This window comes from Ceratotherium simum, chromosome 7, assembly GCF_057802395.1.
Source record: "Ceratotherium simum simum isolate JZ-2026a chromosome 7, ASM5780239v1, whole genome shotgun sequence".
NCBI lineage: Eukaryota > Metazoa > Chordata > Mammalia > Perissodactyla > Rhinocerotidae > Ceratotherium > Ceratotherium simum.
The window spans coordinates 47,123,992-47,147,482 of NC_141906.1; the positions used below are offsets into that span (position 1 = coordinate 47,123,992).

Consider the following 23,491-nt stretch of genomic DNA (forward strand, 5'->3'; position numbering starts at 1 on the left):
ATGGGACCTGACTGAGGTCATTCGGCTAGAAAGTGGCTGAGTTAGGATGCATACATGTCTTTGCTTCTCAGAGCTCAAGCTCTTCTCACACCATATCCAAAATGTCCTAAGCAAGAACGCCAAAATGTTTTAATAAAAAGCCCATGGAACAGATATTTCCTCTCGATTGCTGTGGGGTGAGGCTCCTCTCCCACAAGCAACAGATGAGAGATTGAGCCGGGTGTTAGAGACCCAGTGGGTAAGGCTGAACTCACAGCCTGTTTGTCTAAAGACGGTGTTTAAGACTTCATGGCAACTGTTACCAAGTGAGGGCTGTTCCCACACACCTGGACAGGAAGAGTTTCTTTAGACCAGGAGAGTGGAGAGGAGGAAATTAGTATTTATTAAGAGGTAATAGATCTTAATAATGAAGAGCACGGACCTCTAGAGACAGACTGCCTGAGTTTAAATCCCATCTCCTATTTTTTTGCAAAAGAATCCAATCGCATGTGCACGTGAGGGTGTCTCGGTGTGGGGGGCAGTGGAGACGGATGAGCAGGAGTGGCCGTGTGTTGGGGTTTGCTGAAGTTGGTACAAGGGGTATCCTGTATGATTCCATCTTTGTGTATGTTTGAATTTTCCCATAACAGAAGCATAAAAATCAACAAACTTGGTGGGGCCGGCCTGATGGCGTAGTGGTTAAGTGAGCACACTCCACTTCCGCAGCCTGGGTTTGGAGGTTCAGATCCCGGGCATGCACGGAGGCACGGCTTGTCAAGCCATGCTGTGGCAAAAAGAGGAGGACTGGCATCGGATGTTAGCTCAGGGCTAATCTTCCTCACAAAAAATAAATAAATAAATAATAAGCAAACCTGGGCTCCTCCACTTACTAGTTGTGCGACATTGACAACTTTCTGGGCCTGCCTCAGTTTCCTCGTCTGTAAAATTGAGTACTAACAGCACTTACCTCATAGGGCTGTATGAGAAATAAATTAGTTAATACATGTAAAATGCTGAGCTACTATACTATTTATAGAGCAACTACTACGTTCCAGGCACTAGCATTTTTACAAATATACTTTTTTTTTTACTAGCATATTTACAAACATACTCTTTCGACTGAATCCTCCTAACAATCCTATGAGGCAAAGTAACCTCCATTTTCACACGAGGAAGTGGACTCAGAGGGGTTCCAGCAGCAAAAATGCATAAAAGCCCAGAATTGCTCTAAAAGCCTTGTTTTCTAATAGATGGCCCACTTCCCTAAAAGTGACTCTACCAGTTATTTAGATAGGGAAACTGAGGTTCCAGGGGGTTTAGTAATCCACAGTTCTGACTAGTAGGCTGGGAACTTAATACAGATCAGGCAATTATAAAACGTGCAGCCTGGGCTCTTGCTGCTGCAGTGGACAGGCCGTCCTTGCACCAGCCTCTCACATCCACTCTTGGGGCGGGAGTGGGAAGAACAGCAGCCACGGCGAACGCTGTGAAGAGCAGGAACGGCCACAGGAGCCCCCTCCTCCCTCGACCCCTGAATGAGCTGGTCCTTGGGGCAGTGCCTCAGTCTTTCCCAGCTCAACAAGCACTGAATCTTGTTAGAGAACCAAATAAGGGGGAGGAAATAGAAACCTAAGAGGAACTTGATGCTAACAGCCTCTGCATTTGATAAATATTTTAGTAAATCTCCTTCCAGAGCCATGGGCACCTGACTGAGCGTAAGGCGGCGCGGTGTCTCCCCCGTGACGGAGCTCCGTCAGCCCCGCCCTTCCCAGGATCTCTACGCATCAGCAGGAACCCTTCCTTTCGACAGCTGCTCAGTCTTCCTGAGAGGCTCCAAGAGGCCCCGAGTCTTCTGTAACAGCCTGTGCGATCAGTGAGCAGCCAACAAGATTAGAAAAGTGCTTCTCTCCCCACAAATCCCTCTGTAATCAGCACTGACAGGTGGACAGACACACTAGGAACAGTTACCAGGGATCTGATTTCCAAAAAGCAGTGGCGCCATCGGGAACCAGGACTCGGCTAACAATGCCCTTAGAATACAATGCAGCAACCCTTCCAGCATGGCCAATCTGCATCAAAAACTCTGCTGGACTGCCAACAATTTGCACCCTTTCATCCAGGATCAGAACCAAACCTGACCTTTGCCTCCAGGACGAATTTTGTGTTGCTTTTTGCTAACATAACTCTGTAAAAAGCACTTGAGGTCGTATTCCAATTAGATCTCTTCTTTTGCTAAAACAAACCAATTACCACACCTTTTCTGCCCCTCTCAAGATTCTCTTAATCTTAAGATGATCCAGTCAAAAAAGCAAAATTTTACAAGTGATTCACAGCAGGGAGGGAAGGGGGGAGGTGAAGAAAGCCTCAGGGGAGAGGGATGGAGGTAAGTGGGACACTGCCAGAGAGGGAGCCCCACAGACAGACAGCGCCTTCCTGCGTTTCCGCAGAGAGTGAGGCTGCCTCCTGGCAAAACAAGATAAACATCCAGTTTAAGGCTATTATCTCCTTTATTCAAAAAATAAATATTTCACTTTTGAATCGACATATTTCAAATCACATTAAGCACAGAGAAGAAATAAGTCCCTTTGGAAATTGTGAACATGTGTAGGAAAGAGACATGTTCAAAACAATGGGGATGGGGTGAGCGCTGATTCCAACTGATTCATGACCCAGAGATTCCTGCTCTCACCACGTGGAGCTACACATCGATTTTAGGAGAGAAAAAGAAACACACACACTGCTTTGAAATCTGAAAGGCACATGAAGTGGACCATAAGGTGTATGGCACGTTCACTGATAAAACGTTCCCTATTCCCTCCCAAGAAAAGTGGAGAAACTTTAATCAAGTCAAAGACCAGAGAAGACAGGGTGCTCTGCTTAGAGCTTAGCCTCAGGAACATCTCTGAATATGAAAGCCATTTTTCTTTTGCTTGCCCCCTCCCACACCTCCGCTCCCTGCTGGGGGAGTCCGCACGGCTGCGGGGCTCACTCGGTGATGGTGGGGCGTGTGGCCACGTAGACGAACACCACGATCAGGAGCACGACGACAGCCAGCGTGGGCAGCACCACCGTGGTGATCTGCTGCCGGGCCTCCTGCATGGCCTGCTTCCGCTCCTTCTTGTCCTTGGACGTCTCCTTCTTGGGCTTCCCTTTGAGCTGCCGCATCTTCCCTCGGGGATGCTAGGAGGGTGCGTCCAGAGAGCGTTTTGAAGGAAGGGCCACACTCCTCCGGTGAAGGTGCAGAACCTCCTGTAGAGAGAACTGTGATCAAAAACAAATGGAGTAGAAGGAAAAAGACATCGCAAAGTTCAAGGCAAATGCTCAACTAGGAAAAATGTCTGCAACTTATAAGATGAGGGGTTAAGAACAAGAGAGGTCACACAGCAGAGGTCAGCCCCTCTAGGTAGGGGGCAGTGGGGACCAGCTGGACACGCCCCAGGGTTCCACCTCCGTCAGCACGTCCCAGCCCACCTGCATGGGTGTACTGTGAAGAACGGGTCACCGGCTGCGGAGAGAGGGCCTCAGCTCCACAGGCAGCTGGACAAGGCCCTGGATACCATATACACATAATCACTTTCTGTTGTGCCATGACAGGAAAGGACTGGAAAGCACTAACTATGCTGCCTCCACTCGGAGGAGGGAGGCACTTTCTCCCTTCCAAGGCTCTACCTACTTACGTTGTTGTTCTAAGTTCCACAATCTCTCCAGCCAATCTCCAGTGTCGAATCGCAGGCAACCACAGAAGAGCAGTGTACACCAATATTCTCCTAACAAGGAGACTTCTGTAAGAAGATTTTGTGTGCCCAGTTTTGCCCCAGAGCAGTGGATGGCCTGTCACCACCCTGATGAGAAAGGCAACCTGCAGATTCCAGGCATGTGGCTCCCTTCCTGCCCAAGCCCAGGGGTCTGATCACAGGCCAGGTCAGCCTCACTGGGGCTAAAGAGGGCCCAGAGGCACCAACTTCTCTGTCTCCATTGGCTCCTTTACCCACTCTCCAAACCTTCCTGAGCAGCTGCTATGTGTCGGGCACTGCTCGAGGAGCTGAGGAGGAGGTGGAAGACTGGGTTCTGTCCTCACAAACCCACAGTCTAGGGGTGCGGGATAGGTTACAGGCAGAGTGGAATCTGGGTCAGACAGACAATGCAGGGAGACTGGCTGAGGCTGTGGTCCTGCCACCCACTCAGCCTAGCATTCTCATAAATTCTGCGCCCTGTGGAGGTGCTCAGGTGGTAAAGCAGTGCTGTCAGGGGCCTGGGGAAGGAATTAAAAATCCGTGGATAACTACAGAGCAACAGCTCCATACAAGTATGATTCTTAGCTTTAAGCAACAGAAATAGACTTTGGCTGATTTAAATTGAGGAGTTTATTTAGAGGCCTTTGGCTCCTCACAGGATCCCCACAAAAGCCAGAGGACCAGGCTCAGGAAATGAGCAGGACAAGAGAGCTGTGCAGCCATCACTGGAGCCCAACTCATACCAAGGGCCAGGAGGATGCTACAGGTTGTATCATCACCTGGACCTGCCACTGGGGCAGGAGGCACTGAGGCCACCGCTACTGCCCCTGGAAACTAGACGTAGCTGCTGTCACTGTCTCCAGAATGAGTTCTCCAGTGCGGCACCAGCTCCCAGGTGCATCTGACCAGCCAAGCCGAGGCCCAGTATACCCACAGCCTAGCCTTCCAACCTCTACACTAGGTGGAGTGTTTTCTAAACACAGTGAAGAAATGGGGGTTGGATATTAGGCAGAGAAATAAAAAAGATAAACGTCCCTCATAATATCCGGGGAGACTAGCATGGAGTCAGGTGCTCTCAGAGGCAGAACCAGTGGATGCCAATATTCCTCTAACAAGGAGACTTTTGTAACAAGATTTAGTGCGCCCAGTTTTGTCCCAGAGCAATGGATGGCCTGTCACCACCCTGATGAGAAAGATGACATTTACACCTAAGTGACTGTGTTAAGTGACAGAATATGAAATGTAAATTCCAAGTCAGGAAAGGTCTTGTATGATACCTTCCTGTTGGCAGACAGATCCTAATCTCTTACCACTCCTCTCATCCCACATGGACCCCATCCACACTCAGGCAGAGTTTCTTATGGTGCAAGATGACGAATATTATTGCACTGGGATGAGATAATGCCAGCCAAATGCAAATTTTAAAGTTCAGGGCAGCCCCATTTGGGCAAATGTACAATTTCCATTAGGTTTTTAAAAATAGTCACTGTTACTTTCTTAAGACCTGACAGGGGTAGGAGCCTCTGGCTTTACCAATTCTCCTTTTCAAATCTTTCAAAGAACTTTCAGACAGACCTGGGTTCAAAGCTAGGACACAGCATTTACTGGCTGAATGGCTTCAGGTAAGTCACTTAACTTCACCGTGTCAGTGTCATCATCTGCACAATAAGAACGACTTCCCCCATAAAGGATGACTGGGAGGATTTGAAAAGAAAATGCACCTGTAGGTGGTGCTCTGCCCGCCAGCAGGGAGGCAGTAGAGGCTAGATGACCCAGACAGAGCCGCCTTCCTCTCTCCCCACCACTTACAGTGGTCCCCCCTTATCCTTGGTTTCACTTTCTGAGATTTGCGACCCACGGTCAACTGTAGTCTGAAAACATTAAATGGAAAATTCCAGAAATAAACAATTCATAAGTTTTAAATTGCATGCTGTTCTGAGTCACATGATAAAATCTAGCACCATCCCACTCCCTCCTGCCTAGAATGTGAATCATCCCTTTGTCCAGCATGTCCACACTGTACACGCTACCCGGCCATTAGTCACCTAGTAGTCGTCTTGGTTATCCAATCAACCATCCCAGTATCTCAGCGCTTGTGTTCAAGTAACCCTTATTTTACTTAATTATGACCCCCAAAGCTGAAGAGGAGTCATGCTACCAATTCAGATATGCCAAAGGGAAGCCGTAAAGTGCTTCCTTTAAGTGAAAAGGTGAAAGCTCTTGACTTAATAAGAAAAAAAATCATATGCTGAAGTTGCTAACATCTTCGGTAACTTTCATTACAGTATACTGCTATAATTGTTCTATTTTCTTATTAGTTATTGTTGGTACTCTCTTACTGTGCTTAATTTATAAATTAATCTTTATCATAGGTATGTACGTATAGGAAAAAACATAGCATATATAGGGTCCGGTACTATCCGCGGTTTCAGGCATCCACTGGGGTCTTGGAACGTATCTCCCAGGGAAAAGGAAGAACTACTGTACCTGCTCTGTGAGCCTAGGCAGAGCTGACCGAGCTTCTCTAAGCCTCAACTACCCTCGGGAGGTGGCCATGATGGTGGTGCTCCGCTCGCAGGACCATGGTGAGAATGAGACCAGAATATGGTAACGTAGCGCTTGACGTAGAGAAGGCACTCCATCCGTGTTAGCGGACACTACAGAACTTCTTAGACCTAGCAGGCTTATTATTTCCATTTTAGACATGAGGGAACCAAGGAGCAAGAGGAAAAACGTCTCGCCAATGGTCACTGAGTCTGTAAATAGTATCAATGGCTTCTAACAGAGCAATGGACAGCATCCCTTGTCCAAAGCTAAGAGCCACAGTCCATTCTCTCTCTGACACAGCTTTACAAAATTGTTTAAAAAGAGACAAGCCATTAGCAGCACTTTGATTTGTAGCCATTTCCCCATGGAGCTAATGGCCTGTCAGGCTTGTGGAAAAAAGGAGGAGCCCACTGTAGCCCCTTACAGGACTGGCCGCAGGCAGGCAGCACTGGCGGCCCCAAGTTAACAAGGGCCATGGCAGCTCTGGCTAACAGCGAGGGCCCTGACTCTCATCCTGCTCCTTTAGCTGCTGTCCGCATCCTCGCACGTATGTGTGGTTGACACTCAAAGGCACCAGCCTCCGTGGTGACCAGCTCTTAACACTGTAAGATGCATTCAGAAGTTCCCAGAGGCTTGGAAAAAAGCCTCAAGTTGCTGGGGACACTGCAGGTCTGCTCAGGATTTAAAGGACAAACACACAGGTGTGAATCCTGGGTTCTTCATTAGGCTACAGTGGGCAGCCTCCCCGCTCTCACTTACCTGTGGTATGGGCCTCAAACCACAGCCCCTCAAAGATGGAGGTGGGGAGGAGTCAGGGAAAACATCTCTGAGACGACAACTGAGGACAGGGAAAACATCTCTGAGACGACAACTGAGGACAGGGAAAACATCTCTGAGACGACAACTGAGGACAGGGAAAACATCTCTGAGACGACAACTGAGGACAGGGAAAAGGGACCAACCAGGACAAAGCTGCAGAAGAGCAGCAGGCAGAGGGAGTGGAAGGAACCAGGAGAGGGACAGGAGATGAACCTGGAGAAGGCGGCAGAGGCCGGGTCATCCAGGGGCTCACAGACCATGGTGGGGAGTTGGGTTTTATTCCAGGAGCAGCATGAGGCACTGACAGGCTTCACACAGGGAGGCGCATGTTTTAAAAACCTCCTTCTGGCGCGTCCGTGGAGAGAGGGACACAGAGGAATGAAAAGGAGGCGCTTGGAGCAGGCCAGGAGCGGTGGTGGCTTAGACCTGGGGAGGGGCAGAAGTGACGGAGAGGAGGATGGAGTCGGGTTTTATTTTGGAGGTACAGTGGATAAGACCTAATGACAGATTGGACGTGGCGTGTGAGGCAAAGGGGGAAATCACAGGTGGACCTGTGGTTTGGGCTGGATGGTGATGCTGCCTCATGAGATGGGGGAGAATCGGGGTGGGGAGGATTTGAGAAAGAACATTAAGTGCTCTGTTCACACCTATCCATGTGTGCGGATGCCTATTAGACATCGCCATGGAAATATCAGGCAGGCAGCTGAAGAAATGAGTCAGGAGCTCGGTCTGGGCTGAAGATCTATATTTGGAAGTCATCAGCTATTGGAGGAGGTGAGCTCACTAAGGGCAAGGCAGATGGAGAAAAGGGCCCAGCCAAGCCCTGTAGCACCGACAGTCAGAGGGCAGCGGGGAGGGGCAAGCGAAGGAGCCTGGGGAGGAGAGGCAGGTGAAGAAGAGAAACAGAGCGGAGTCCTGGGGACCAAGAGTCAAGAAGGGCACTGCTTCAAAACGCTCCCGAGAGACAATTCGAGTGAAGATGAGGAAGCATCTACTGCATTTGGTAACACGGAGATTTGACATGAGTAATTTCAGTGGAGTGAGCGGTGGGGGTTCAGACTAGGGCTACTAAGAGCAGGGCCCACAAACTTGTTACTTGTCTGAGAAGAGAGCGAGCTTGTGCCACAGTGTAAATGAACACATTGCTTCCTTCATCGAGAAAATTTTGCCATGAAAATAAAATTTCAGCTGAACCAAACTATACATAGTGCACAGCTGATTTACATTCTGGCACAAATGCCTCAATATTGTGACAACTTGTGATAAATGGTTCACATGCCAACACTTTGACTAGCATTGGCTAGACATTCTGCTGGAAGAGCATGTGGGTCCTGGAGAGACACTAGATGTTTGAGGGGTCCCAGAGAAGGGGAGAAAACCCTGACGCTGAAAAACGGGGTATGTGTAGGAGAAAGCTGAGAGCACAAAAGGACAGCTGCTCCGCCTTTGACAGAGAAGATGAGTTCACGAGGAGGCAGGTCCGTACTGTGTGGTGGGAATGAGAGGTTCCTATTTACTCAGTCAGACAGGAAAGGACTTGAGCTTCAAGTCTGGGGGCTTGGGAGGCAGGCTTGAGGAATGAGAAGGCATGAAATAACCATCCTGGAGGGTGGAAAAGCAAACTTAGCAGAGAAACACCAGCCTGTAGGGGGGACATTCTTACACCCTTAATATCCATGCCCCGCCTCCTTCTGGGTGGCTGAGGACCACCTCAGTACCTGCCCTGGCCTCAGCTGACTGGACCTGGTGGCCTGCCAGGCCAGACTCTGCCAGGACCTTTGAAATGTGTGGCCTGCCTCAAAAAGATAAGCTGGGCCAGTGAGCCTCTATTTCAGAAATCTAAACTAAGAAACATGAAGGGACACGGGCTGGACAATCACGCAGATGTAGGCACTGGGGAAGCCATCTAATGCCATGCGCAGAAGACAGCAGAGGAAGCCAGGTGGGGGAGAGGGGAGGGGAGCAGAGGGGAGCACTCCTGAAGGACCGAGAGAGGGGACTCCGCTCTTACCTTTCTAGTGCAGTCCCCACAAGGCCCAGCTCTACAAAGGGGTCTGTGCTTACGCTACATTGACGTATTTCTCTATCTTAGGATACACACCTCTTTTAACTTGAGCTGGCTCCAGTGACTCTGTGTATCTTCCAATGAAAAGAGCCCCGGCTAAAACGATTACTCCAGTTTTACAAATGAGGAGGCCAAGGACAGTGTGTCCACTGTCACAAAATTAGGGAGTGGCAGAGTCAAAGGTCAAACTCACATCTGTCTGACCCCGTAACCTGAATAGTCACCATCCTCCTGTGCCCGCCTCACATATCTTCCTGGCCCTTTACCCACTTTGGGGCCACATCATTGCTCACCAGCCCCTCACAGAGAGGAAATCAAAGATGAAGCTCACAAGGCACAGTCTGGCTTCTTCCCAGCAAGCAGCCCAGGCAGGATGGAGAAGCCACTAGCCGAGTTTCAGCCTTACAACTGAGACTGCCACCTGGTCACCCCACTGCCTCTAGCTCCCCTAACCAGGGAAACAGAAGACGTCACAAACGCTTGAGTTCCACCCAATTCTAATGAAACTCTACCTGCTCTGCCCCCTCCCCCACCAAAGTGAGCCCATGGCAACTGGTCAGCACCGGAACATTCCACTGGTCCCTAGTGTGTGTGGGCAGGGAGCAGGGAGGCAGAGAGGAAGTGGGTGGGGAAACATACTCTTTTGGATAGAATTGTTTTAAGTTGATGATTTTTCTCTGATTATAACTTTCTAGTCTTTATATGTGTATATCCATATACATGTGCACACACACTTATTAAGTTCTTTATATGTTTTTTTTTCAATTTAGAGATCATAATGTACATACAATGTTAGACCCCTAAATATTAGGGAAACAGCCATGAGCAGAGGTAAGAACATGACTTTGAAACCAGGTTTGAGCCTCAGCTCTGCCATGTCTACTTATATGACCTTGGGCAAGGTACTTAATCTCTAGTGTCCTGACTTTCCTCCTCTGTAAAACGGGATAAGAAAACCTGCTTCATACAGGTATTGAAAAAATTAGAAAGAATGTATTATCTGAAGTATCTAGCAATGTTAACAGGTCATACCAGATGCTCAATAAATGGCATGTTGTAACCTGCTATCCAGGGAGGTCGGTCCAGTGGAGATGCACCATATATTCCACAGATGATGGAATCCCCCAGTTTTTTCTCTTTTCCCTACTGAAAACTACCAGAGTGACCAATCTGCTGTTGGGCAGGTTTGTTCACAGGTTTGGTGGGAGAAGAAAGTTGGTTCAGGCTATCAAGAGAAGGTTCAGGATTACACAGATCACTCCCAACTCCCACTATCCCAGACCTGCTAAATCTGCGCTGCCCAATACTGTAGCTACTAGCCACATGTGGCTACTAGCACTTGAAATGTGGCTGTGCTCCAAACTGTAGTGTCCTCTATTGAGCTATACTGTAGTGTAAATACACATCAGATTTTGAAGACTTAGTACCAAAAGAATGTAAAATATCTCATTAAAATTCATTTATACTGATTACATGTTGAAATGGTAAAATTGGGATATACTGGGTTAGATAAAAATATATTTTTAAAATTAAATTCCCCTGTTTTCTTTTTACTGTTTTAATGTGGCCACTAGAAAAATTTTCATTCCATGAGTAGCTCACAGTACATTTTTCCTGGACAGTGCTGTGCATACCCCATGTAATAAAGAGCATTAAGTTCTGCCCTCTTACATGCTTTCCACATCACACCCTCAACCCACAATGGTGAGGACTTCTGAGCCTTCACAACCCAGCCCTAATCGATCTCTCCAGCCTCATCACACCCCACGTGACCCACAGCTACCAACACACCTGAGCCCTCACCCTGCATGCTGATACCTCTGTGCCTGTGCCAATGCAGTACCTCTGCCGGAATGCCCTCTCCACTTGCACTGTCATCCGCCTGTTGCAGTCTCTCTCCTCTTTGGTCAATCCCTGTGCACGGCCTTCACTAGCCTCCCCAGGCAGAAACAATGGCTCCCTCCTCAGCACTTGGTTTCTGCCTTTACTGCAGCACTGACCAGTGGCCACTGTCTAACTGGCTGCGCCTCTGATGTCCTACTGGACTATGTGCTCCTGGGAGATGGCAAATGTGTTTTGCTGGTATAATATTCCCCTGGGCTGGCATGATGCCACTCACATAGCAGGTGCTCAAACAACATCTGCTGGATTGGATATCAAAGCTGGAATAGTTTAGGACAAGTGGCTCATCTTACATAACCAACCATAGAGTTACAATAGAAAATTCTATAGGAGAGTAGAAAAAGTTATAGTAGAAAATAATAAACTAGCTAGCTACTACTTATAAATGCTCATTTCATTCTCAACACAATCTCGCAAGACTGGTCTTTTTACGTCCATTTTACGTAAAGAAACTGAGATGCAGAGAAGCATGGTGACTTGCCCAAGATGGAAGACTATCAGCAAGGTCTCCACTCCAGCGGAACACTCACAAGCAGCACTCATTCGGTATTTGATGAATGAAGGGAATGAGGTTTGACCTCAGAAGTGATTCCAACGCCCACCCATCCTCTCTGCATGACCCCACAGTGCCTCCCAGTCACCCCACAACTAAGAACAGCAGCTGCCACCTCCTGAAGCCTCCCTGCCTGTCAGGCTACCCCACTAACGCCCTCTACAAACACACAAACCTCACTGCAGCCGTTATCCCGTTTCGCAGGCAAGAGAACTGAGGCTTAGAGGAGGCCTGAGGCAGCAAGTCAGCAGGAACTCAGCTCTGTCTGCTCCTCTTACTCCACACAGCTGCCGGCAGGTGGCCAGGCCATCCCCTAGAAGCATGCGGAATGATGGGATGCAAAATCAAGAGTCTATGCCTGATTCCTGCCTGTCAGCTCGGGAGACTGAGGACACAGGGAGGGTGTGTGAGAGGGAGCACAGGCCCTCAGGGCTTGTCTCTCTTGCAGCAGATAAAGCCTATTCCTTATACCAGATGTGCTTGTCCTGATTCCTGGAAAGTATCCCCACATGCCTGCCCCAGGCTGGGCAGTCATCCTGGGTTTAAAGATGCACTGCATCCCGGGTGACTTCTCACCGTGCACCACGCTGCTTCAACAGCCCCCAGGATGTCACAGGTTGCTGGAGGGGTGCCCGTCGAGAACAGCGTGACCTGGCCTGGCGACAATGTTAAGTGGCTGTGGACTGTGTTAACAGTACCCTCCCCTCCCCGCACAATGAATGCGAGTACAGAAATCAGGCCCAGGTGGCAGCTCCCCCAGAAGACCACTCCCAGGGATGGAGGCCAAAGACCACTTGCCTGTTCTTAACGCTGATCACCTTTTCTAAAGTGCCACAGCTCTCTGATCTTTATAAAAAGCAGTTTAAGGTGCTCCCTAAGAAAATGGCTCAATTTTTCTCCTGCTTCCAAAATCAGAAACGCAAATGAATAAATGCCACATAAGAAGGGTATATGTGGGGGGATCTAAACCATCCCGTCTTGTAGCTGTGTCATTATCATAACGTCAAGCATCAGAAGGGCTGAACTGCTCCACGCTCTATGCTCTGAGCCCAGGAAGCTGCCCTGGGTTCAGGGAGACATAAATTGCGTGCTTGAGAGCAGCAGCTCAGCGGTTATATCCCTGGTATTTAGCCATAATGGGCCTGTGATCACTTCACTCCAGTCTGCTGCAGAGAGTGGGGGCAGGGGGTGGGCAGGCTGCCAGGAGAATTGTGCAAGATGGGACTCCTGACACCCGCTAAGCACCTGCTGATAACATAAGCGCCTTCCCGGGAACAGAGACATGAAGGCACAATGACAGCCACACGCACACTCCAGCACTCCCTGCTGCTGCCGGGCCACGGAGGCTGGGGGAGCTCTCGACCTGACGGCCAGTGGGGAGATCTGAGCCACAGACAGACAGAAGCCTACGGACAAAACACACATGCACACACTTCTCTCACCAAGGGCAAGAGGAAGAAGAAAATAGGTCATTTGGAGGCAGCAGTATCAGCTATTCCTAAATAAAAACCCAGGAACAAAAAAGAACTTTTGGGTGGATTGCTGAATAACACAGACACAAAAAGCTAGGGTTCTCGAAAAATTAGATAAGCAACATTCCTTTGGCACCTGGGGTTTACGAAGAGCTTTCCTGTGCATGATTCATTTCGTCCTCACAGTAACCCTGCATGTTGTGTATTACTGTCCTTATTGGACAAGAAAAAGGAGCGTACAGAGCAATTAAGTTCATGTCAGGGTCTCAGTGCCCATCCTGGCACTTCTAGGGTCTGTGGCCCCGGGCAAGCAACCTCTCAGAGCCTCAATTACTCTATATGTAAAACAGGGATAAAAATACTCATCAGTCAAACACTTTTTGAGCATCTACTATATGTCAGGGGACATGTTGGGGATACAGCTGTGAATAAGACAGGCAAAATGCTGCCTTTGGGTAGTTTACAGCGAAAGTGGGAAGACAGACTACCAAAAAGTGAATAGAATATGTGTCAGATGATGCTATGTGCTGTACAGAAAATTGAGGGGATGGGGTACAGAGGCTGCAAATTTAGAGCAATCAATCAAGAAAAGCTTCATGAGAGAGTGACACTGGACCAGAGACTTGAAGGAAGTGAGGAAGTGACCGTGCAGATTCCTGGGAAGATCTCCCAGGCAGGGCATGGCACATGCAAAGGTCCTAAGGTGCCCTCCCACCCCAGCACATCTGAGAACCCAGCACATCTGAGAAGCAGCACTGCGGCCAATATGGCTAGAGAGCATAGGGGAGCATTTAGAAGTGAGGTCAGAGTGGGAGCACGTAGACGGTGAGATGGGGGCCACCGGAGGGCTCTGCTCATATTTAAAAAGAACACTGCTGGACAACTGACTGCGGGGGGGCAAGGCCTGAAACAAAGAAATCCATGACGATGCCAATGAATTACTCAGGTCAGACATGGTGGCTTGGTCCAGGGTAGGGGCAGATGTGGTGACAAGTAGTCAGATCCTCAGTGCACCTTACAGGTAGAGTCAACATGATTTACCAGCAGTTTGGAAATGGAGTGTGAAAAAGAAAATGGACTAAAGGCTCTGTGGCCTGAGCAAGTGGAAGAATGGAGGTGCCACTTAAGGATGTGGGGAAGATGCAAGGAGGTTGGGGTGACGGCATGGGAAACTGGGACGCATCAAGTTTGAGATGCTAGTAGACAGCTCTCGTGGAGACGCTGAGCAGGCAGGTGGATGACTGGGCGTGGTTCAGGGAGAGAGCTGGGCTGGAGACAGCATAGGAACGAAGGTGGTGAGCGAAGCAGACAGAGAAGGAGGCTGAGGACTGAGCCCTGGTGCAGTCTAATGTTTAGATCCTTGGGAGCTAAAGAGGAACCAGTAAGCAAGACTAAAAAGACATGAAAGGAAGAAAACTAGGACGAGTACAGTGTCTTGGAAGGCAAGTGCAGAAAGTGTGCTAGGGAGGAAGGAGCTGACTGTGTGACTTGGTCAATTGGTGACTTAAGAGGGCAGTTTTGGTGGCGAGGTGGGGAGGGGGCAAAGATCTGAGTAGGTCCCAGAGAGGAAGGGAGCAGAGGGACTGGAGACCACGAGTGGGCAACTCTTCTCAAGACAGGCCTCGGAGGCCAAGCGTCTACGCCTAAATCCCAGCTCTGCATTTATCAGCTCTGTGACCTCGGGCAAGTTACTTAAATCTTTCTGTGCCTCAGATTTCTCATTTGAAAAATGGGGATAATAGTCACACCTAATGAACTGATACATGAGAATGATGCCTGGTACATGCTAAGTACTATGTAAGTTTTAGCACCATCATCATCATCAATATTATTATAAAAATAGGGTCAGAATTAGAAGATATGAGGACAACAGTTTTGTTCTGTTTGTTTTTTTAAGGCAATTATAGAATGTTTGTATTATAGGGAAAAATGGCCCAGGAAAAGGAAGGAAAAAGAACTGATGGAAGCAACCCCCGGAAAGAGATGGAGCAGGTTCTGGAGCACCAGCCGGGGTTGGCTCTGGACAGGGGCCCGATGTGGCAGTGGGAGTCTGTGCAAGTCCTCACCTGACTGCTGCTGGTTCTCAGCGAAATGGGAAGAAGGTCATCATCTTAGGAGGCAGGAAGAGGGAGGAGATGCTGGAAGTCTGAGGAGAGAGAAGCGGTGAAACAGCTGTCCAGGAGGGGGGAACGATGCATTAGAGAAGTATCGTGTAACCACCAGCAGCACAGGGCCCACCTGCGGTCAGAAGTCACAGACCTTAAAGTGAGGTGAGCCAGGGTAGCACCAACTGTGCAGGTACGGGAGATTGGGGGGGGGGGGGGCGGATGTTAGATTTAACCAGGGTGGGAGTTTTATCAGGCCAGTATGACCAAGTGAGAGAAAGACAATGTGAGGATTACATGAGATTACAAAACAAAAGTGCTTGGCACAGGACCTGATCTGAAACACTGCTGTGGTTCAAAGAGCTCAAGTGGCCCGTCCAAGGAATACCCGCTCCTTCCACATCCACCTTCCCTCCCCCAACACACACACAGAGTTCAGGATCTGAAAACTCTGCTGGACTCTCAGTTCTGCTCTTTCCACTGAGCAACGTCCCTCCCTTTGCAGTTCAAGTTACTGTCACATTTCTTAGGCCAAGATGTGACAAGACGACACCTCTCCTGTTTGTCTGGGAGACCAAGGAAGCCCATGTGAGTGCAGGCTGGTCCCCAAATGCTCCTTCCAAGCACTGGTAGCAAAGGAGTTTGGTCCAGCCTTGAGGAAACGCTGGCTTTCCAGGAACTGCCCTATGATTACACGAAGCTCTGGAGGTGCTCAACCAACTCCTCTCACTGAAGATGGGTAAGGAAAGAGAGGGAAGCAGGGCCTTTGATGGATCTTGTTATTGAACCCCAGACAGTCCACTGTCCTCCTTTACAGAGAAGTTAGAGTCAAATTCATAACAATCAGCAACTCAAGCACAGCAACTTCGTTTTTAACTAGTTGACCTGAAGCAAATACAACCATGGAAAGGACAAAGAAGACGACTAAACAGAAAAGAAGTTAACCTGAAAGTCCTGTAAGAGGGTCCAAAACAATGGCTTTTGAAATGGTTATGATGCTCAGAAATATATTTAACAGTAGCGCAAGCACACAAATGGAAACCAAGTTTTACAAGGTAATATGTTAGCATACTATGTGCAACACGCTCTGATATTTTCTATTTTGCTTTATTTCATTAGAAAAAATGCCAGTTGCAATCCATTAAAACATATTTCATAATCTTCTGATGGGTTGTGACCTGCAGTTGAAAAATACTGGACTAAGATCTCCCACCACTGAGGGCTATTAAATGTCTAAATAATGTTCCCAGGAGTTGTGGAAACACTAGGTCGCGAGGTCTATATATCAAGAAGGATATAAGTTGCACGCTGAAGAAGTGATAAGTTTAGTTGTGCTCTAGAAGGCAGAACCTGAACCAATGAGTAGACGCTACAGGGAGCCCGACTGGACTGCTTTTGGGGTAGGGAGCTCTCTATCTCTAGGAGAAACCAAGAGACCAATGAAATTATGCAGAAAGGATTCCAGAATCAGATCAAAGAGATGGACCCAAGAGTTACTGAAGTTTCCTTCCATTCTGATAGTCTTCTCTACCTTGATGAATAATAGGCTGTTATAAGAATGAAATGGAAGTAATGTGTGTAAAAGCCCTCAGAAAAAATTACAAAGCTCTTCTAAGTATTGTCATTCCTTAAATGGCAATTCTTTATCGAAACCTGTAAGTTCCTTCAATTTCATGTGCTATTCAATTAGGTACTTTAAGACTGCAGGTACTAAAAGTAAGCATCGCTAATCTATCACCTTGTTAATGACAGCTCAACTCTATGACAGCTCAAGACTAAGGCAAGGTTGGGGGAAAACTGGTGAAGACATGCATATCAGCCAACTGCATACGTTGGTTTTCTTAAGGCAGTGCTTTGCTAACCTTTCCATCTCAAACACGGCAGAGGTGAGTAACATTCATCCCTGGAGGCCAGGTCTGAGGCAGAGCCACTGCAAGAATAAAATTTCATTTGTCTCCTCTTTTATCTTAAAATGTCAAGTAATTGTATATAACATTAGCCCCTGTTATTTACTTACGATGTGCATGGCACTCTGATAAAAGCTGCCTTGGCTCTCACTAAATGCTGACAACATCCCCATGCCGTAGGCTCTATCACATCACAGTCTCCCATCTTAGAAGCAAGAAGGAGGTTTTGAGAGGTGTGTAACCTGCCCAGGACCACAAAGCAAGTAAGAGGTGGGACAGATTCAAACCCAGACAGCCTGGTTCCAGAGCCCTGCTCTTAACCACTAAGCTATGTTGAATTCTCCTCCAACTAATATTCATATTTGTTTTAATGGTCTTTAAATGTAATTTCCTTCAAATGTTTGAGTAAAACATAACCCTCGAGGAAGAGGCCCCACACTCACCCGGGCTCTGCCCCCACGTTGGCAGGCTGTGGAGCACCCCAGGACCTAGAGAACCACAACACTGCCAAACTCATCAGGCTGTCCTCACGCATCCGTGGCCAGGTGTGGGCTAACAGCCCCTTCCCCATAGACGCGTAACACAGTCCTCATGTTCTGTTAACTTCATTAACAACCAAGATATCACAAGCGCCAGCTGTTTATGGTAGCTTTAAAATGAAAAATTCACCTCTAAGCTAAATTACAGCAAGTTAATTGCAGAGCCTGGCTGATGGCAGACATACTGAGAGGGAAAAAGTGAGGTATTGACTGAATTATCAAACACAAACAGCAACCACACACACCCATGACTGCACGTCTGGGCCTTCCTCAAATAAATAAACCGGGGCTCACCTCATCGACAGGGTCAGTCTCAGAAAGAGGCAGGCACATGCTCTCATCCATTCATTAATCAACAAGCACTTGCTGAGCACCTAAGTGCTGGGGACTAGCTAGTCACACACGGTCATTCACTCTCTCGCCAATTCATTCATTCAAACACTTGCTGAGCACCTGCCACATGCCAGTCACTGATTAACTGTTGTGAATATACAGATTGATTAACTGACTGGTCCATCTGATCAGCCACTGATTCACCAAATACAGGGCGAGCTTGATGTGCTCAGCACTGTCTTAGCAGTGGGATGCAATAATGAACAAAGTTCCTACTATGATGGAAGGCACGTTCCAGTAGAGAGACAGACAAGAAACAACTAAGTATGTAATATGTCAAGGAGTTAAGTGCTATGAAGACAGACAAAGCAGCACAAGGTGACAGAGAGTAGGGGACATCCTGTAGTACAGAGCACATTACCAGGGACTACATCTCTGATTAGAGAGCAGACGTCTGAGGAAAAGTGGGAGCAAGCCTTCTCAACTAGGGGAAGAGGGGGCCAGCCAGGGACCAGGGAGGACAAAGGCTCTGAGGCAGGAGCGAGCCAGAGAGGTTTGCAGGAATAGCAAGGCAACAAGCCGGTGACTGGAACAGGCAGCTGATGTGCATGAGCGAGAGGAAGAGCAGAGGAGGCAAGAAAATCAGTCCACAAAGGATCTACAAAGCCCCTGGCGAATGTCTCAGAGCCTATTGTTTGTGCTTCACTGCAGGCCTTGACTTCTGCCAAAACTCAAATATTCTGCAAAAATCAGGCAGTAAACTAAGCTGCTATCAAATATTTGCACAGCGGCGTGTCAATGTTCTCTGGAGTCTCCAAAGGGTGGATTTTGGGGTAGGGGAAGGAGAATGACCCCATCAGACAATGAACTCAGGCTGCTGAAGTTGAGTTTGTCACTAACAAAGTGATAAATATTTGATCTTTAATTTTAATGCTGTCTTTTTTGTTGAACCATAAGCTGGTTTACCAAACTGAACAGTCGATGAGAATGGTTTGGGCAAAGGGCACAGAACAAGAAGGCTTTCGAGCCCTGAAGACATGGTTTACTGATTTTGCCAGCAGCCCATCTGGAGGCTCCACGGAGTCCCCCAGGTCAGCAGTGAGCTCGTCCCTGCAGACCACTGTGGGCTGCTGCTGACTAAGGCAAACCCAGTCACCTCAAGAGGGCAGGGTTTCCAAGTCACCTTCAACTCTGCCTTCCCCCGCTACCCGCACCCCACTCCTGTCTAATAGCTTACTACAGTCTGATTATTGCCCTTCCGCACTGACTCTAGATTCTGTATCCCACCTCCCCCAAAAGAAATATATGCTGCACAGACAGGCACATGCGCCCCAGCCTGCATGGTCTCCCTGCCATCACTGCGGTCCCTCATCACCCTCACCAGACATATTCCTGCCTCCAACCTGATTCCTCAGTCTCCAGACAGAATGGTTTCACTTAAACAAAGGTCTGACCTTAGTCCTCTAACTGAAAAGCCTTCAGTGGCCCCCAGCGCAAACGTGGCCTGGCCTTCTAGGCGCCCACTCCCAGCCTACATCACGTCAAGCAGTCAGACTTCTGTCCCTCTGCACGTCGTGGCAGAACAAGCCCACACGTGCCTATGCCCATCTTCTCATCTCAGCCTGCTTTACGTCCTCTCGCCGCGGAGAAAACTGCCCCTTACTCAAAATTAATTGCCCTTTTGCCTACAGTTATGCCTGTAAAATAGCCCTCCTTCCTCTATCTTTTTAAAAAGTTAATCATTCTTTGTCCACTGCCCCCACCAGGGGTTCAGAATTTGCCAAAAAGATAGAAGCCTGTTCCTCTTACTAACGTTCCCCAACCCCGAAGTCTGGGGGTTTTCCTGGGCACCTCCTCTCTCCTGCATTCCCTACATCAAGTTGTTCCCGAAGTCCTAACGGTCCCTTATCCTAAACATCTCTCAAACATATCCCCCCTTCTCCATCCTCACTACCACTAGGTCAGGCCCTCATCCTCATTCACGAGGATTTCTGCAACAGCCTCCTACCCCGTGTTTCCCTGCCTTACCTTCCATCTTCTCAAGCCCCAGATAATACAAACATTGCTAAATCCTGAAATCACTACCTGTGGAGGCAAGGCAAAGGATGCTACAACGTGCCCATCCCATACACTTTCTCCTTACCAGCGAAAAAGAATGTGGTAACAATTGTGAGGAATCACTGCAGAAGCAAATGCAGGGCATGTATACATCTTCTTTAGCAAAGGCATATAGATGACTCATTTCAACCTCATACATGTTTTAAAGTCACTGTTAAGCCAAAAAATATCGCTGGTGTAAATATGCATCACTTCACACTTCAAGGTTACCACCTAGCCAAATCATTCTAAACTAATAATGAGAAAGCCAAGCTAACAGTAATTGATAATTAAACATCCAGATTCCTAAGCAATTAAAAATTGTCACAAATTCAGCATGTTGAATTTGTGACAACATCTTGTAATGCTGTTGCACCGTTAGAATGCCATTTCCAAGATCTACAGGAACTCCAACGCCCTGTGTATGTCCATGCTCCGGAGGAGGCTGAAACTCATCACTGCCGAGCATGGCGAGGCAGCTGGACTCCCAATGGAATACAAAATAGAGTCAACTATAAACTCCAGCAGGGTGCTAATTTAACACCAACCACATTTGAGTAACTTTTAATAATGTCTTTGGGATTACCAGTAGATAGCCTGTTGTCATACCTTAAACTTGGAAGTCCATGGAATTTTGAGACTCACACCTACAGGAACTGATAGAAGGACTTGTGTGTCTGATTTGGACACTGCCATTCAGGAGAAGCCTTAGAAGTAGAGACCAAGCCTACAGAATCCCTACTGTAAAGACAAATCTGATCCAGTAACTCCCCAGAGTAAAATTCCACAGGGGCATTCCACTGCATGATCCAGCCCCTGTCAACCCTTAGCCCCCAACTCCACCTCATGCCTTCCACTGCAGCGGCCATGGCATGCCATGCCCGTGCTGACCTCCAGAGCCTCCACCCACACAGCTGTCTGAAATGCCCTTTTCCATTGCTTTTCTCCCAGTCACTCATTCCACTTGGCACACTCCTCCTTCAAGACCCATCTCTAGCATCACATACTCTTGAAAGCATTTCATGACTTTTCTGCCCCCCAAGTGAGTGAGGGGCTCATCTCTGTGCTCCCATGACATCTGGTAACAAACCCCACCATGGCGCTCATCACACTGTATTCAGGTCACCTTGCCTGGTATTCCTATTACAGTCTTTGCTTGTAACACATCAGGTGACTCATCAAACTAGTACTATAAAAAATTTCAAGTTCAGATCATAGAAAAGTTGTCTTAATTTGAGGCCACAATAAACCAAAATTAAGCTGGAATTTCAGTATTCCCATGAATTACCTTGAACGGAAGGCTGGGGAAAATGGAAAGTGTCACTCAACTAAGACAGAATCCCTTTTCAGGTGTGTGTTTGTGTACCTGGTTCCACAAACACACACACGAAAGTAAAGCTCAAGACCAAGGTAAACATATAGGTTTCAGGATAGCAGAATTCTGCTTAAAAAGGAGAGCTATATACTAATATTTAGTTTGTTTCTTTCTCTCCCTGCCTGTAGAATGTCAGTCTTTTCTTCTACCAGCCTGGAACCAAGTTTCACTCGTGATTTCCTGAGCTAAAATGTTGTTGCACATTTTTATACCAAAATATTTGGTAAGGGGACTGCTTGAGGATTAGCGTGGGTGTTAGAATTTTTTTTTTTTTTTTTTTTTGCAGGGCACGATTCGCCCTTCACTAACATCTGTTGCCAATCTTCCTCCTTTTTTTTCTCCCTCCCAAAGCCCCAGTACACAGTTGTGTATAGATACTAAGTTCTTCTAGTTCTTCTGTGTGAGCCACCAACACAGCATGGCTACTGACATGAGTGGTGTGGTTCTGTGCCTGGGAAGCGTACCCAGGCCGCCGAAGTGGAGTGCGTCGAACTTTAACCACTAGGCCATCAGAGCTGGCTCTTAGAATTTTAATTGGTTTACTTAAGAAGGTTCCAAATGAAATAGTGGTCCACCTTTGTGTTCTAGGGGTTGATATTCTGGGGTCTGGAGGAACAAATCACTTCCTGTACCATTTCCTAGAACACAATATCCATTCTAAGTATACCTTTGAGAGCCTGACAGTTACTTTATTGCATGTGGAAAATCGAAGTCATTGCAATCTGCCAAGGAAGCCAAGAGTGAAAGAGAAAAGTATCTCACACACTACTTCAACATGATGTCAACAAAGCTGTGGGATCTCTAGCCAAGTCTGGGGCCCAGACTGTGCAGTCCTCTCCATGGTCCACACTGGGCTTATGGGATTCATCCAAGTGCAGGAGGAGGTTATTGACAGGTTTGAGCAAGGGAGTGAAATGATAGCACAAGTATTTTAAAGATCACCCCGGGTCCAAAGTCATGAGCAGAATGGAGGGAAAGTGGAAGCAGGGCAACCAGTCCACAGTCTTTTGCGGTAACCTAGGCAAATGATGGTGTCATGGACTTGGAGATGAATGCGGGAACGCAGTAGATGAATTCAAGATCTACTTTAGGAGAAGCATTGTTAGGACCTGATGATGTGCAGGAAGACAAAGGTAAGTGTTAACAGACAACTCCCCAGTTTCTGGCTTGAAAAAGTGAGTTAACAATTGTGCACCTTAATAAGATGGGGAGCAGGGAGGTCTGGAAAGGGGCCGTGGTAGACAGAGACCAAGAGTCAAAATGCAGACCCATTAAACTTGAGGTGCCCCTGAGATATCCAAGTTTGCTAACTACTATAAAACGTATGAAAAGTGCTACAAAGCACAGAGGAGTCGTGTGGAGTGACGGACGCCTGGGGCTGGCCTCGCTGGTGACCCTTCCTGCCCTCCTCTGGGGGTGCTTAGATGTCCTGCCACCGTGCCAGCTCAAGGTAGGGTGCAGCACGTGAGCTTATGGGGCCAAACTCAGCCAGAACACATGCAGGCTGCTTCTAGGATGACCCTCAGTAGTAAGGCAGATCGCAGCTTTGGGGCAGTATGTATGTAGAAGTATGTAGCCTCATATTTTCTTCAATTACAAGCATCATAATAGGTTTGCTGATTTCTTGATACTGATGTTTTCAAGGAATCCTAGGAGAAGGGTCTTGGTATCTAGACCTGAGCCCTGACAGTTACACCCTGTTTGGGGCATTCCAGGTTACAGTCTCCCCTAGAAAATACGTTAACCTAAGGTGGTATCAGACACAGAGGAAGGTCTCTCTCTCTCAACAAAAAGACCAGAGAAGGTGGCCTATTTTAGGAAAACAATGACTCACTGAAAACCTACTCTAAGTTAATATGCCTCCTTCTGGACTAGAACCTGGTTTCCTATCATGATGGGTCTGTTTTCCAATTCCCACGTCAAAAGACAAATCAAAATGTCATTTGACAATCTGCTTTTTAATTAAAAGTTGAGCCATTTTTAAAAAATCACATTTAACTAAACAATTCCACATGGCAATAAAGGTCTGCACTGTGCCGCCTTGATTGATAGAACCATTTACAA

General features: G+C 47.7%; 1 protein-coding gene across 1 annotated transcript in view; it reads right to left on the reverse strand.

Annotated features, from left to right (window-relative positions):
• Positions 1-2,467: 2,467 nt before the first annotated feature.
• LOC106801398 (uncharacterized) overlaps positions 2,468-23,491 on the reverse strand; it is a 64,453-nt gene continuing 43,429 nt past the window's right edge. Inside the window, exons 4-5 of the mRNA XM_087434079.1 lie at positions 15,138-15,217; positions 2,468-3,228 (exon numbers count right to left, since the gene is read on the reverse strand). Coding sequence (XP_087290205.1) covers positions 15,155-15,217 — 63 coding nt within the window. The 3' untranslated portion in view covers positions 2,468-3,228; positions 15,138-15,154. The remainder of the gene's footprint in view (positions 3,229-15,137; positions 15,218-23,491) is intronic.